General features: G+C 38.3%; 1 protein-coding gene across 1 annotated transcript; it reads left to right on the top strand.

Annotated features, from left to right (window-relative positions):
- LOC104777562 (aminoacylase-1-like) lies at window positions 417-2,363 on the top strand. The gene is made up of 4 exons (XM_010501835.2): window positions 417-1,325; window positions 1,414-1,551; window positions 1,791-2,030; window positions 2,121-2,363. The coding sequence occupies exons 1-4, from the start codon at window positions 471-473 to the stop codon at window positions 2,220-2,222; spliced, it is 1,335 nt and encodes a 444-aa protein (XP_010500137.1). The 5' UTR covers window positions 417-470; the 3' UTR covers window positions 2,223-2,363.

The following is a 16,557-nucleotide window of genomic DNA, read 5'->3' as shown; positions in this document are numbered from 1 at the left end:
TATCTCGCGCATCGCCTGATCCTATTTCTAGTTTTACAATAAATGAGAGCTGAAGATTTTGAAATCACAAGTGCTTTTACATCATAAATTATCAAACCAATAGCAAAGTCCACCTTCGTATACTTAGTTTTAAGAGAATTAACTTATATTCTATCTTTTTTTAGTTTTTTAAGTAAGGATTGTGAGGTCGAATAAGTTTACATTAAGAGATGTAAGATAATAATAGTATCTACTAATCTTAAACGGAAACATTTTTAAAGACTAAATATTTAAAATATCCCCCGCATGGCATAGCATGGTGGCACGATATAAATGATTTGAATATATGACTTGGTCTCTTGTTTAATAATTTTTTAAAAGACCATTTCCATCCATACTTCGTCGATCAAGCTCAAGTCACAATAAAAATAGTAAAATCTCTTCTTCTTCTTCATCCTCAGATCGGTGATCACTCCTCTAATTAGAAATCCATGGCGAAAGATTCCGTGGCGGTGTCTTCTCTTCTCTGGACTCTCTTCCTCATCTCCGTCATCTTCTCACTTCAATCAAACAGCCAAGAAGAGGATACACCAATCACACGATTCCAGCAATACTTAAGAATCAACACTGCTCATCCAAACCCTAACTACACCGCAGCAGTCTCGTTTCTTCTTGATCAAGCTAGATCAATAGGTCTAACTTCTCGAACCATCGAGTTTGTTCCTGGTAAGCCAGTTCTTCTCCTCACATGGCTAGGCTCAAACTCTAACCTTCCTTCGATTCTCTTTAACTCTCACCTCGATTCTGTTCCCGCTGAATCCGAGAAATGGATTCATCCACCGTTCTCAGCTCACAGAACCGTGGATGGTCATATCTACGCTCGTGGCGCGCAAGATGACAAGTGTGTCGGTGTTCAGTATCTTGAAGCAATCAAGAACTTGAAATCAAGAGGCTTCTCTCCTCTTCGCACTGTTCATGTCTCATACGTTCCTGAAGAAGAGAATGGTGGATTTGACGGGATGATGAAGTTCGCGGCATCTTTGGAGTTTACAGAGTTGAATTTAGGATTTGTCATGGATGAAGGGCAAGCGAGTCCTGCAGATGAGTTCAGAGTGTTTTACGCTGAACGTACTCCATGGCATCTTTATATACGAGCAGAAGGCATCCCAGGGCATGGTGCTAAGTTGTATGATAATTCAGCTATGGAGAATTTGATGAAGAGTGTTGAGTTGATATCTAAGTTTAGAGAGACGCAGTTTGATTTGGTCAAAGCTGGTAAAGCTCTAACTTCAGAAGTCATCTCTGTGAATCCAGTTTATCTTAAAGCTGGAACTCCTTCTACTACTGTGAGTTGATGATTTCAGTTTTGCATTTTTTCTTTTTTGATGTGTATGAGATTTTGTTTTAAGTGTGTGTGCGTGTGTGTGTTTTTAGGGGTTTGTGATGAACATGCAGCCCTCAGAAGCAGAAGCTGGGTATGATCTAAGGTTGCCTCCTACGGCAGATCCAGATCTTATGGAAAAAAGAATTGCTGAAGAATGGGCTCCTTCTATTAGAAACATGACCTACATAGTAAGTGAACATGCACCTAACTAAACTAGATGTTGTTTGTGTTGGTTATAGAATATTCTTGAGCTCCTTGTTATTTAATCTGTCTAAGGAGTGATCCTTCTATGGTCTTCCTCGGTTAAGAATTTAGCAACAAATGCAGCAAAGGAGAAAAATCACATTTTGTGGCTATGCAAATCTCAACTGTTCTTGGCTCTTCATTAGGTAGTATAATCATTTTGCTGTATTTTTCTTGCCACCAGATAAAACTAAAAGGAAATTTAAGAGACCATTTAGGACGAGCTATAATGACTCCAATAGATGATACCAATCCTTGGTGGTCTATCTTCAAGCAAGCTGTTGAAGCAACCGGAGGAAAACTCGCAAAGCCTGAAGTTTTGCTTTCAACAACGGATTCACGCTATATTCGCCCTTTGGGAATTCCGGTTTTGGGTTTCTCTCCAATGAGTAATACTCCTGTTTTAGTGCATGACCATAACGAGGTATTTGGCATGATAATATTATGTATATTGATATCTTTGAGTTATATATATAATCAAAATACTGATATAAACATTTTCTCTTGGCCTCAGTTCCTCAAAGATACTGTGTTCGTGAAAGGTATAGAGGTATACGAAACGGTTATCAGCGCACTAAGTTCGTTTAAGGGAGTATCTGCTGGTCAAGTGATCTGAAACATGTATGGATGCAAGCAATACATTCACTCTAGCCTTGTGATATTCTAAGTGGCTGCTAATAGTTAAGTTAAAGCACATATATATGTTGAAGTACGAGAACGGTATGTAAGAGCATAAACACTACAAGAAAACAGTTGATTTGCGACGCAAATTTACGACGGAGTTGCGAGTAGTTTGCTAGGAAGGCGAGGGTACTTGTAATTCCCTCGCAAAATTTGCGATGGCGAAGTCCCTCGCAAATTTGCGAGAAAGTTACTACGGTTTTGCGACTCCGCTAAAGTTCCTCGCAAAACACTCGCAACTCCCTCGTAATATTGCGACGAGTTAGCGATGACGAAATCTATAGCAAATTTGCGAGGGAGTTGCAAGGGACGATGATGTAGGCAACCACGTTTTCCCCGAGTGTAACTGTTATGTCGGCAAAACAGTAAAAGCCTCGCAAACACTCGCAACTCCCTCGCAACTCCCTCGCAATATTGCGACGAGTTAGCGATGAGGAAATCTGTAGCAAATTTGCGAGGGAGTTGCAAGGGACGATGATGTCGGCAACCACGTTTTCCCCAAGTAAACTGTTATGGCCGCAAAACAGTAAAAGCCTCGCAAATCCCTTGCAAGATAATAAAATTTTAAACATCCCTCGCAAATCCCTTGCAAATTTTCCTAGAAAATCCATAGCAACTATTTTTAGTAAGCCTATAAATAGCAATTTCATGATCCATGGAAACCACAACACAAAAAACTTCCAACAAAAACATTTTTACCACCAAAATAAAATATTGTGAGAGAAAAAAGGCTACAAAAAAAGGCCTAAAAACTTTTAAATTCTATAATAATGTTTGGAGGCGGGCAACATGAGATATACACAATGCGACGGTGGATGTACAATCACAGAGATCCAGAGACCGGTGATGTGACGAGAGAGTTTTGTGATGGGTTGCGTGCTTTCATGTACCAGGCGACAAACCAAGACTTTGCTCGTCAAAACAGTATAATATTTTGTCCATGTCCTAAGTGCTTCAACGATAAGTATTTGGAATTTTAATCTAGTGAAGAAGCATCTTTATAATAGATGATTTATGCCAAATTACTATGTATGATTTCGTCATGGAGAGGGTTGTAGCAGTAATGTTGGAAGTAGTAGTATGAATTATGCTGTTGATCAACCTAGTAATTATGGACATCAAGAATCTGATCAATTTGATTTTTATGGGTATAATGAGGAAAATAGATTTCATGATATGGTTAATGATGCATTTCATGAAACTACTGCTGCATTTCGTGAGAATATTACAGAAGAACCCAACGTAGATGCACAACGTTTTAATACTATGTTAGATGCTGCAAATCAACCTATCTACGATGGATGTAGAGAAGGGCATTCTAAATCATTGGCATCTAGGAAGATGACAATTAAAGCTGATAATAACTTAAGTGAGAATTGCATAGATTCTTGGGCTGAACTCATTAAAAAGTATTTGCCAGCTGATAATGTGTCGGCTTAGAACTACTAGGAAATACAGAAGTTGGTTGCGAGTCTTAGATTACCATCTGAAATGATTGATGTGTGCGTTGACTATTGCATGATTTTCTAGAAAGATGATGATAATTTGCAGGAATGTCGGTTTTGCGGGAAGCCGAGATATCAGCCTACTGAAGGAAGGACGCGAGTGCCATATAAGCGTATGTGGTACTTGCCTATTGCTGATAGATATAAACGCCTATACTAATCAAAACGGACTGCAGCGACAATGAGATGGCATGCAGAACATTCTACTGAAGAAGGACAAATTACACACCCATCTGATGCAAAGACGTGGAAACATTTTCAATCGGTATATCCTGACTTTGCTCAAGAGTGTAGGAATGTTTATCTTGGGTTGTGTACAGATGGTTTTAGTCCATTTGGTATGTCAGGGAGGCAATATTCTTTATGACCTGTTATATTGACGCCATACAATCTTCCTCCAGATATGTGTATGCAAAGCGAATTTCTGTTCTTGAGTATTTTGGTACCAGGTCCAAAACATCCGAAGCGAGCTCTAGATATCTTCTTGCAACCTCTGATTCATGAGTTGAAGCAGTTGTGGTATGAAGGTGTTCAGACATTCGATTCGTCGCGAAAACAGAATTTCAATATGCGGGCAATGCTAATGTGGACGATTAGTGACTTCCCTGCGTACGGAATGTTATCTAAGTGGACAACACACGGAAGATTATCATGTCCTTATTGTATGGATCGTACCGAGGCTATTCAGTTAAAGTATGGGCGAAAACCTTGCTGGTTTGATTGTCATCGTCGATTTCTTCCGTTGCATCATCCGTACCGGAAGAACAAGAAGTTGTTTAGAAAGAATAAAGTTATGCGTGTTCCTCCACCAACTTATGTCTCTGGAAATGATTTGTTTGAGCAGATTGATTAATATGGCGCTCAAGAAACATGTAAACGTGGGGGTAACTATCACACACCAGCAAACATGCCAGATGGATATGGAAGCGCTCACAATTGGCACAAGCAAAGTATTTTTTGGGAGCTTCCATATTGGAAAGATCTTCTATTGCGGCACAACCTTGACGTGATGCTCATCGAGAAAAACTTTTTCGATAATTTTATCGTTACGCTTCTGAATGTGCAGGGTAAAACAAAAGATAGCAGGAGTTCTAGGTTGGATTTGGCGGAAATATGCGCAAGGATCGAGTTACATCTTACAAGAAATGGGAAATTACCAGTACCCCAACTTCGATTGTCAAATGAGGCTAAGAAGGTGTTGTTCGAGTGGATTAAATCCAAAGTGAAGTTTCCAGATGGATTTGTTTCAAAATATTCAAGATGTGTAGAGCAAGGCCAAAAATTCTCAGGTATGAAGAGCCATGATTGTCATGTCTTCATGCAACGACTACTACCATTTGTATTTCTTGAGCTCTTGCCAACACACGTTCATGAAGCTATTGCAGGTATATAAGTATATAATGATATATATATATATATTTATATATTGATATATATATATATATATATACTTATTTAATTAATTCACCCATGAATTTATTATACATTGGTTCGTAGGTATCGGAGTTTTTTTTCGGGACTTGTGCACTAGAACATTGACCAGTGAAATCATAGAGCAGTTACGAGAAAATATTCCAGTGTTAATTTGTAACTTGGAGAAAATCTTTCCCCCTGCTTTTTTTGACGTGATGGAACATCTTCCAATACATCCACCAGTTCAATTTCGCTGGATCTATTCTTTTGAGCGGTTTATGAAAGCTCTTAAAGGAAAGGCCAAAAATCTTGCCAGAGTTGAGGGGTTGATAGTCGCCGGGAGTTTAACCGAGGAAACGTCTCACTTCACATCATACTACTTTAACCCGACCGTGAGAACCAAGAAAACACGTACTCGACGATATGATGATGGAATGTTCCTGATGTTCCAGATGTCTTTGCTCAGATAGGAAGACTTGCTGGAAAGTTAAAGGAAGTTTGGTGGGAAGATCATAGCTATTGTCGAGCAGCTCACAATTACATCTTGAGGAATCTAGAATATGTTCAACCTTTTGAAAGGTATTATTTTTTAAAAACTAAAACTAATTTTATTTTCTAACACAACGAACTAACAAATCGATCTCTATTTTTCTAGACTTTATGAAATGCAGATTCGGGAAGCATATCCTAATTTAGAAGAATCTGAATATGAGGCCGACAAAGAGCGGGATTTCGCTAATTGGTTAAAATACTATGTAAGTATATATATGAAATAAATTTCAACTATATATGTATTATAGTTTCAAATTTAAATAAGCTTATGGTTTAAATATCTTATTTGTTTATATATAGGTTCAGAATGGATGTGGAAATGAACCCTTGCCTCTTTGGTTGCATGAGCTCGTTCAAGAACCAAGAGCGAAGATCACTACTGCTCCAATGTACTTTACTCGCGGTTATACTTTTCATACGTACGCACACGGAAGTCGCAAAGCTACAACAAATTATGGAATCTATGTACAAGCTGGTGATAGCGATTTCTATGGAGTTTTGGAACAAATATTAGAAGTTGATTATCCAGGCCTTTTGAATCTAAGATGCGTACTTTTCAAGTGTAACTGGTACGATCCATCGGTCCGAGGCATGCGAGTAAATAATTGGGGAGTTGTCGATGTGAAGGCGAACAGATCATACCCCAAATTTGATCCTTTCATCCTAGCATCACAAGCACAACAAGTGAGCTTTCTGCCATATCCTCGTTTAAGGCCAAGACGTGAAATGTGGTTATCAGTCATTAAAGTTAATCCTCAAGGCCTTATATTCGGGTTAGTTGATGATCAATTCGTGTTGCAACAAGATAGAGTCGGTGAAATTTCCATTCCAAACATGTCAACAGAAGATGTTATCCACATTGATCCACAAAACAGGCGAGTTGAAGATGTTGATGATGTTTCTGAAGAAGAGGGTGAATTAGACGAATTCGAAGAGTCCGATGATGGAGAGGATTCTAATGATGATAATGTAAAATCTAGTAGTTCAGAAAATGAATCTGATTGACTAATTATAATTTTTGTTGTTTTTTTTAAAGAAAATATTTAGAAATTTGCGAGGGATTTGCGTTGGAATTGTGAGGGGATTATTGCCTTCCCTCGCAATATCGTCGTTATTAACTTTCAAAAACCTATACCCTAAACGTCATTTACTGACATGTCCTTGCAGATCCCTCGCAAATTGCGATGGATGTGCGATGTGTACTTGTTAATCCCTTGCTACTGCCTCACGGTTCCCTCGCAAATGTAGATATTCATTTTAATAAACATGTTAATATGGTTAGTAATGATCATTAACATTTTCAAACTAAAGGAGAGCATCACTAACCAAAATCAAGAGACAAACAACTTTTGATTGATTATTGATAACTGTTGTTTAGGGTATAGGATTGATAAATGTTGTTTAGGGTATAGCTAGGGTTTATAAGATATATATGTTTAGGGATTTCTTTTGAGATTTTGATTGAGTAAATTTGAATGAGGAGATGTGATGACTATTACTTACCTTTTCTCTTTGTATGTTCTTGAGTTTATGAAAATTTTCATCCATGGTTTATGAATTTGGTTAAACATAGTGTATAGATTTGCGAGGGATTTGCGAGGGACTTGCGAGGGATGTGTTACATTTCCTTGCACTTCCCTCGCAATTTACGATGGATTAGCAAAGCCTCCCTTGCAAATGCCTCGCAATAATATTCCATAATATTATTTCCAAAACAAAAAATATTAGGCCAAATACAAAGTACTAATGTAAAGTAAAAATTAATAATTTGGTTCTTCCATTTTATCTATAGTTTTTTGTTGGTTTTTCCAATTATATACATATTTATTGTTTTATTTTGTTTTGCGACGTATTTGCGAGGAATACTAGCAAAGTCGTCGCAATATTTAGGGCTTCATATTGCGACGTATTTGCGGGGAAACGTCGCAAAACCGTTGCAATATTTGCTACAGAATTGCGAGGCTTCAAAAAATTTATATATACACCACAGCCTAGTTTGAGCTTGCTCAAACCACGCCGCATCCAAAACCCTAAAATCTCTGTTCTTCTTCCTTCTTCTCCATTTAACCTCTCGCCGTTTTCCGGTTAAATCTTCTTCTTTCCCTAAGTTCTTCCTTCGAACTTCTTCTTCTTCTTCTTCTTCTTCTTCTTCTTCTTCTTCTTCGATTCTGCTTCTCCTTCATCTTCGGTTCATCGTCGATCTATTCTACCGGATCTACAAAGGTAAATCTGACAGTTATCTTTCAATAGTTTCATCTTCAATCGATTTATGTTTTTTTCATTCGATTTATGTTTTTTTTCATTCAATTTAAGGTATAAACATCTCTTAAATCATTCGATTTAGGTGTTGTTTTATTCGATTTACGGTTTTTTCAATCGATCTATCTTCCTAAGTTTTTTCAATCGATCTGTCATCCGTTTTCTGATTTAGAACCCTAAGTTTTTCGATTTCGATCTCATACTTTTTTTTTCTTGTAGATGTTTTCTGGAAACGACTACACACGATTCCTCTCGCAGACTAATGCTCCAAGTCCATGCAGTGGTGGTTCTCGAGGGTCGTCATCGGGGGTTCAAGATTCTCGACATGCAACCTCACAGCATAGTCCTCCGACACCTGCTTCATCTCCACCCATTAGTGCGCCTCCAACCGCTGCTGCATATCAATCGATTGATCCCGTTGCGGCCACACCTACATCTCTAACCACATATTTGTAGCAACGTTTAAACAATATGACGTTGGAGGAGTTACTCGAGAGTCCTGGCCGTCAACATCTAACACGATTAGATCCAAACCGCCCCCGTAGAACTCTCTGGTAAGAGAATGATTTAACTGATTTTAATTTTGAATTTGCATTTTTAATTCTAGGATCAATTTTACACTTATTAAATCAAAACAATTATGTTATCCCTAGGTTTTCTGATGATGGGAGGGTTGCAGCCACTGTCCGCAGCATCTTTGAAAGAGATTTCAAAGAGCCTCATGCCAATTGGACACAGACGCCACAACTGGTCGTAGATCGTTGGTATGAAACTTTTGCGGTAAGTAATAGTTTAGTTTAGTTTTGAGCCTTATGCATATGTAGTTTAGTTTAATCAATGGTATGAAACTTATGTAGCAATACTCATATATTTTGTTTTCTTTTTTACAAGCAAACATATAACTGGGACCGTTCTATAAACGGTAGAGTTAGACATGAGTTTGAGAAGAAGTTGAAGGAGCGGATGTGTGATCAAGTGAGCCGGTGGAAGGGAAAGTGGAGGGATAATGGTGATAATGCAAGGCCGCGATGGATTGATCCTAAAGTATGGGCTGGACTAGTTAAGTATTGGCGTGATCCCAAATCAGAAGTAAAGAATATCAACGATCGTAATGCTCGATATCATGATCCTAATGGCACTGGCATACATAAACACCGCTCAGGCCAGACCTCTTTTAAAGCTCGTGCCAGAAAACTTGTAAGTTTCTAGATTCTTCGTGTTACTTCTATAATACTGTCTTTTCTTACTAATAACCTTTGTATTTTGTTTTACTTTGTGTTAGTCTGAGCTGACTAGTGAAAGCACTCCGGATTATCTACGTGTCCTAGAAGTCACTCACAAAAAACCCGATGGGAGTTTTGTCGATGGAAAGTCAGAGTCCATCTTCAATGAAGTGTCATCAAAGATACAAGAGGTTCAGTCTCAGCTCTGTTCAGGGGATAACACGGAGAGTTCTGCTTCTGGTGGGTTGTCTGTTCATACCAAGAACAAAATTTATGCCGAGTTAAACTTCTTGTGTGGTTTTTGAAATCTCTTAAGTTTGTCTAGTATGAGTTTGTGTTGTTGTTTTTAGTTTGTCATATGATATGCTTAGATTTGTCTGATTGTAATGTGCATTTGTAGGATATGCTACATTTGTGTTGTTGTGTCTGTTCTAGGATCCGAATCTTGTATGTTGCTTGTTGGTTCTTTCTTTCATATGACTATGAAAGTAATTTTTTGATTGTATTGCTCGTAGGTTGCTGCGAAGAAGAAAAATAGACTTTATGGAGTTGGTTCTTTGCAAAATGAAGCATCTTCAGCCCATTTTGGACCATCGCTTCCGCCTACTGAGGATCCAGTTGTTCTTGCTCAGAAGCTTGCTGTCGCTGAAGCTACTCTCGCAAATCAAGCCACTACACTCCAAACTCAAGCCACTCAACTTAGGGACAATGCACAAAAGATGCATAGCTATGATGCATACTTTGACTACCTTGCCGAGAAGGATCCTGAGTTTGCTGCTAAGTTTGGAAGCAGGATTGAACATGGCTGCAATCCAACCATAGCTGAGACAGGGGACGACACCGACACTGGCACTGGCACTGGCAATGGCACAGACACAGGAACCGGAACCGGAGTTCCCTCTCTATCACCATCTTTTTAAGACAATTTGATATTAAGTTTTAAGGTTTCATTTGTTTTTTGGACATGGATTATATGACAATTTTTGTTTCTTAATTTTTTGTCTAGAAACAAAAATTGTCTCGGTTAATATATGTTTGAATTATATTTTATATTTTGATTATATTTTCTATTTCTTATAAACTATTGTCAAAATATAAATTTATAAATTTCAAAATCAAAAAAATAAATATTAAAATGAAAAAAAGCCAAAATCCGTAGCAAATTTATGCTACGGATTTGCGAGGAATACAAAATTGCTACGGATTTGCGACGAAACTCATTTCTGGGTTTATAATAACATTAATATTTTGCGATGGAAATAATACTTCGACAGATTTTACAAGATATTTGCGAGGAATATTGTTCATTGAAATTTGCGTTTGTTTTGCGACGGAGTTACATTCGTTGCAAATTTTGCGAGGGAAGTGCTACGTGTAATAATTTGCGAGACACGATTAGCGAGGAATCGACGATCCTCGCAAATCTGTCACTAATACCATTTTGCGAGGGATGAGCGACAAATTTTGCCATTGCAATAGGCTTGTTTTCTTGTAGTGAAAAGTAAACAAGACACAAGCTTTGTTAACGGGGTTCGGATAACCTACATCCCCGGGACCATGTCCAGCCTTCATTAATTAGAAGTAGTACTTCAACAACACCATCAACAGATCTCTCTATCTTATTGATGGGAGAATGCAACACACCTTGTGTGTATCTCTCAATAATACCTAAGACGCGCACCTCTTCATAAAACTCTCTCTTAGTATTTATAACAATTGTAACCCTAGAGTTGACAACTTTCCTATTCTAAACCGGTAAACTAACATATTTAGATAACTCCTAAATATAATTAATCCTAATTCCATAACTCGGTAGGATTAGTATAGCTTGCACCTCAAGCTATCTTCAAGCTTATGCCAACATTCTTCCTCTTAAGCTTGCAATCCTTTTCTTCCAAATCTCTCATGCCAATGAGATCCCCATTTCTTTAAACTCGTTTCTTCTGAGCGATTTAATCAAGATATCTACCTTACCCTCACTTTCGGGAACATGCTTGACTTGCACTTACCCATTCTCTTATATCTCTGCAAAAATCTCATTTTATTTCATCTTTGATTGATCCTCCTTTTGATGTCTTCGAAGACTATCTTCATCGCCTTCATTCTCCCATGCTTATATCAAACAAGATTCACCTTCTGAACAATCTTTAATACCCACAAGCATCATGTTCATTCCACAAAAACATAAATTATGGGGTTCCAAAGCTGGCAAGCTAGGTTCCAGTTTCTTCCTCTTCTTAAACTTCTTTCCCTTCACAGCTCTAATATCTCGCCAGAGCTCTTTGACGAACTCACTTTTCAGCACAAGTTCCTCCAGGATCAAAGGATGCCAAAAATCATATCTTATTAACTTTCTCGTGGCTGATTTCGTTGGTCCCATCTTCTCCGCTTGTTTCAGCTGCAAGTGGAAACGTGTTGATGAGGAAGATCTTTGACAATCTAAGATCCTTACTGTCTACAGACTTCCCCTTATCCTTTCTAGTCTTTGTGACTGCAGTGGACACATCATAGATTGATCCCAAGCAACTTCTCATAGAGAATAAATCTTAAGTAGGATTTTCTTTTCCAATGAGCTTGATATCCCCTTGCAATTTTCCTTTGGAAACTTATGATTGAACTTATGATAATCACTGAGAAGAACCTCTTCGCCTTCTCATCCAAGAAAATAAACTTTCAAATACTTCAACCTTCATAATTGGGATCATATCTCACTTCTCCCTTCCTTTTTTCATCAGCTCTATTTTTATGTCATCTCTTTTAATCTCTTCAACCACACAATCTTCTTTAAGAACTTTGTTAATCACACATACCTGTTTACAAGCTGACAAGATGATCATCTCTTCTGAAATTATGCTCTCCAATCTAACCTTCAATATAATTCTTCACAACTTCTTGTTGTGAGACAACCAAAATTCTGCATTTTTCATCAGTTTTGATGATGAGCACAATGAAATAGCAAACCAAACCATAAAATTATGAAATTTTGTGGGAATATTGACAACAGTCATATGAATTCACAGGAAAAAACAGATCACGATTTGGGTTTACGATTTGCGAGTTATGATCAAAGTCGTAAAACAGCTCCGGAAAAACACAATCCTGCAAACAGGAATCTTTGAGCGGGATTTCAGATCAAATCACATGGATTCAGACGTCGAGTTTTATATCACTAAAAAGATATCCTTCTCAAGTTTCCATAACACCTTTCGTAGCTCAAATCCGAGCTCTATAACCATAGTAACTGAAGAAGAAAGTAGCAACCCGAGAAAGTAAAACTGTTCTTGAAAGCTGAAACCTGCTTCTCATCATTCTTTGACTTCTCTGCAATTACCAGGGTTGTCTTTAAGAACCATATTCTATAGACTCCATATTTGATGCTTCTTTCTTTCCCAGCAGAAAAAAACATTGGTGATTGCACTAATAACACATACTTTTCTCTTCGCTTTCAACACACTCTTTGTTTTCTTCTTACAAAATAACCTGCTTCAAATTCATTCACACTTAAGAGGAGACCAACAAAAAAATCCCAAGGATTAACATATGCCTTTAATTGCTTCAGATTCGTGTGATAAGCAATCTATAATGTTCCAATCTTGTTGAAATTGGAAAACCAGAATTCACACTCAACCTATTCCGACAATTTCTCCTCCGTGAAACATATGTCTTCCCGTAAAAACTTAATCTCAATAGAGGACAAAGATACTCAAACTTAATGTGAAGAAGAAGCTTTAATCCACCTTCACTTTTCTTCTCACAAATCAGAACTCTCTAAGCAAATTTCATCTTGATTTCTTCTCCTAAGAACAATCAATTCACAGAGTACTGACTTCTTCCCTCAGGTTTGTAAAGCTGTGTTTTATCTCTGAGATGATCTCTTTTTTTTTCTTACTAGAGATTCATAAAGAGAACATCTTGTGGATCTGAAATAATGTTATTTTTGGAAATTTTTTAGGTATTAACTTTGTAAATAAGTACAAATAAAAGGATAGAACCCAAGATGTACTTCAAAAATGTATATATATGTACAACAAGACAAGACGAGGATTATTAAAATCTAATGTTTAAAACACAAACGAGAAGGGCATTCCCCAATGCCAAACCAACAAAGAAACAATGATATAAAAAAGGTAAATACACAATAGATTCTTGCGAGATAAATGATCATTAAAGAAAGCTATATTTTTTTTGGTAGGCCAACGAGTTTCAACTTGTAACATCCGCGAACCAAATTGGGGATTTGGGGAGTGGGTGTCGATCGACACCAATGAATTCAGGTTCGATCGGTTTGTTTTAATTGTCGATTCTGGTTTGGTTTGATTTAATTGGGTTATCTAGACCATGTATATAAGGAAAAACTCGACCTAGGTCGTGTAAAGAGGATGTCCTGGCCGTTCTAAGAGAAAAGAGAGAAGAAAGGCGTTCTTGAGAGTTTGGAGGCTTTTGGAGAGATCATTGGCTTGTTTGGTGAGATCTGTTGCTGTGGAGTGGAGATCTTGTGTTGGGAAAAAATGAGAAGGCTTCTAAGGGTTAGGTTCGTCGTTGTTGGGTCAGATACTTCCTGCAAAAGAGGTGAGTGCATGACCATGGCTTATCTAAGCTTGAGAATCCTTTGTTTGCTTGATTTGTTATGTTTTGTGGTGTTGTTCTTGTTTGTGGTCGTTGTGTTATGGTTCTTATAGGTTCCTGAAGCTTTTGGGTGAGTTTGGAACGGATTGGAGATGATTGGAAACGGAGATTCAACGATCGGCTTCGAGCATAACGTGTATGCGGGGTCGGTGACGATCGACACCAAGTGGGTGTCGGTCGACACCATGTTTGGGCCAGTGTCGATCGACACCTACCTGGTTTCGGTCGACACCAACTTGTTTGATTCATGATTTCCTGGTTTGTTGTGTTTGTTTGTTGTTTGTTAAAAATTGGAATCTCAGTTGCTTGTGTGTATAGCCCGATAGATGGGAGGATTGCTTCACTAAGTTTTTGTGATAATACTTACGCATCTCAATTGTTGTTTGTGGTGTTGTAGGTATGTGATGTGGAATCATGGCAATGGGAGGAGGATGATCTAGCGTCTCGTTTGTGTGTTGTTGGTTATATTGTTTATGTTGGAACCTTGGATAGAGTTATGCTAGGTTGTTGGATAGGATGGTTAGGAGTGATATTGTATTGATGATAAATTGTTTAGGTATTATTAGTATGTTTCCGCTGTGCATAATGTTTGTTGTTGGTTTAATGATGAGTTGTGGTTTGGTTGGTTTAGTTAAGTAGTATGAGATGCTTAATTATATCTAGTATTTCTTATTAACAAAAAAACGGGTTGTTTTAATTTGGTATCAGAGCGTATACGGTGCTAAGGGGGTCGGTGTGGGCGGTGTCTGAAACAACCGTTCCCGTTTTCTTTTTCAAATATTAATTCACTAGTGGTCCCATACCCACTAACAACCTATCAACAATCACAACAGCGGATAACAAAACAATTCCATTAAACCAATAATGCAATAACCAAGTTCCAACATCCTACAATGATCTATCAACTCAACACTAGCAACCTAACGATAGCTAGACCACAATCATTCAAGCCTCTAGAACATCCTCCTCCTCATCGCCCTGATTCCACGATCACACTTGTCTTTACCTGCACCACAAACACATATTGAGATGCATGAGTATTATTAAAAATACACAGTGAGGTCATCCTCCCATCTATTGGGCTATACACACAAGCAACTGAGATTCTATTGTTAAGTTGAACCAACAAACAGAATCAACACATCAAACAAGCAACTCACAAACGGTTAAAAGTGGTGTCGACCGATCGACGCTAACACAACCTGGTGTCGACCGACACCAGATTGGTGTCTATCGACACTAGCACAAAAGGGTGTCGACCGACACCACACTGGTGTTGATCGACACTGACTCTGCAGACGCGATCTGCACGAATCCGAACGTTGAACCTCTGTTACAAATCACTACAAACCGTCTCAAACTCTCCCAATCGCCTCAGGAACCTACGTNTGTGTGTATAGCCCGATAGATGGGAGGATTGCTTCACTAAGTTTTTGTGATAATACTTACGCATCTCAATTGTTGTTTGTGGTGTTGTAGGTATGTGATGTGGAATCATGGCAATGGGAGGAGGATGATCTAGCGTCTCGTTTGTGTGTTGTTGGTTATATTGTTTATGTTGGAACCTTGGATAGAGTTATGCTAGGTTGTTGGATAGGATGGTTAGGAGTGATATTGTATTGATGATAAATTGTTTAGGTATTATTAGTATGTTTCCGCTGTGCATAATGTTTGTTGTTGGTTTAATGATGAGTTGTGGTTTGGTTGGTTTAGTTAAGTAGTATGAGATGCTTAATTATATCTAGTATTTCTTATTAACAAAAAAACGGGTTGTTTTAATTTGGTATCAGAGCGTATACGGTGCTAAGGGGGTCGGTGTGGGCGGTGTCTGAAACAACCGTTCCCGTTTTCTTTTTCAAATATTAATTCACTAGTGGTCCCATACCCACTAACAACCTATCAACAATCACAACAGCGGATAACAAAACAATTCCATTAAACCAATAATGCAATAACCAAGTTCCAACATCCTACAATGATCTATCAACTCAACACTAGCAACCTAACGATAGCTAGACCACAATCATTCAAGCCTCTAGAACATCCTCCTCCTCATCGCCCTGATTCCACGATCACACTTGTCTTTACCTGCACCACAAACACATATTGAGATGCATGAGTATTATTAAAAATACACAGTGAGGTCATCCTCCCATCTATTGGGCTATACACACAAGCAACTGAGATTCTATTGTTAAGTTGAACCAACAAACAGAATCAACACATCAAACAAGCAACTCACAAACGGTTAAAAGTGGTGTCGACCGATCGACGCTAACACAACCTGGTGTCGACCGACACCAGATTGGTGTCTATCGACACTAGCACAAAAGGGTGTCGACCGACACCACACTGGTGTTGATCGACACTGACTCTGCAGACGCGATCTGCACGAATCCGAACGTTGAACCTCTGTTACAAATCACTACAAACCGTCTCAAACTCTCCCAATCGCCTCAGGAACCTACGTGAATCACTAAAACAACAAACCCAAGCAAGCAAACACCACAAATAGACAAAGAACACCCAAACAAAAGAGATCTCAGACTTAGATCAGCCATGGTCAAGTACTCACCTCTTTTACAGGAAGATTTGAATAAGAAACGGTGGACCGAAACACCTTAGGAAGCTTCTCCTTTGTTCCCAATAACAGCTCTCCCTTCCACAGCCACAGATCCCTCCAAAACACCAA

This window comes from Camelina sativa, chromosome 3 (assembly GCF_000633955.1).
Source record: "Camelina sativa cultivar DH55 chromosome 3, Cs, whole genome shotgun sequence".
NCBI lineage: Eukaryota > Viridiplantae > Streptophyta > Magnoliopsida > Brassicales > Brassicaceae > Camelina > Camelina sativa.
Note: the sequence above shows the minus strand (reverse complement) of the source record. Positions and strands in the feature narration are given on the sequence as shown.

Excerpts from the sequence above, each read along its gene's own strand:
- LOC104777562 (XM_010501835.2), top strand. The coding sequence starts at position 471 with ATGGCGAAAGATTCCGTGGCGGTGTCTTCTCTTCTCTGGACTCTCTTC. Across the intron at positions 1,552-1,790 it reads TTAGAAACATGACCTACATA|ATAAAACTAAAAGGAAATTT; the intron begins GTAAGTGAACAT and ends TCTTGCCACCAG. Across the intron at positions 2,031-2,120 it reads TAGTGCATGACCATAACGAG|TTCCTCAAAGATACTGTGTT; the intron begins GTATTTGGCATG and ends TCTTGGCCTCAG.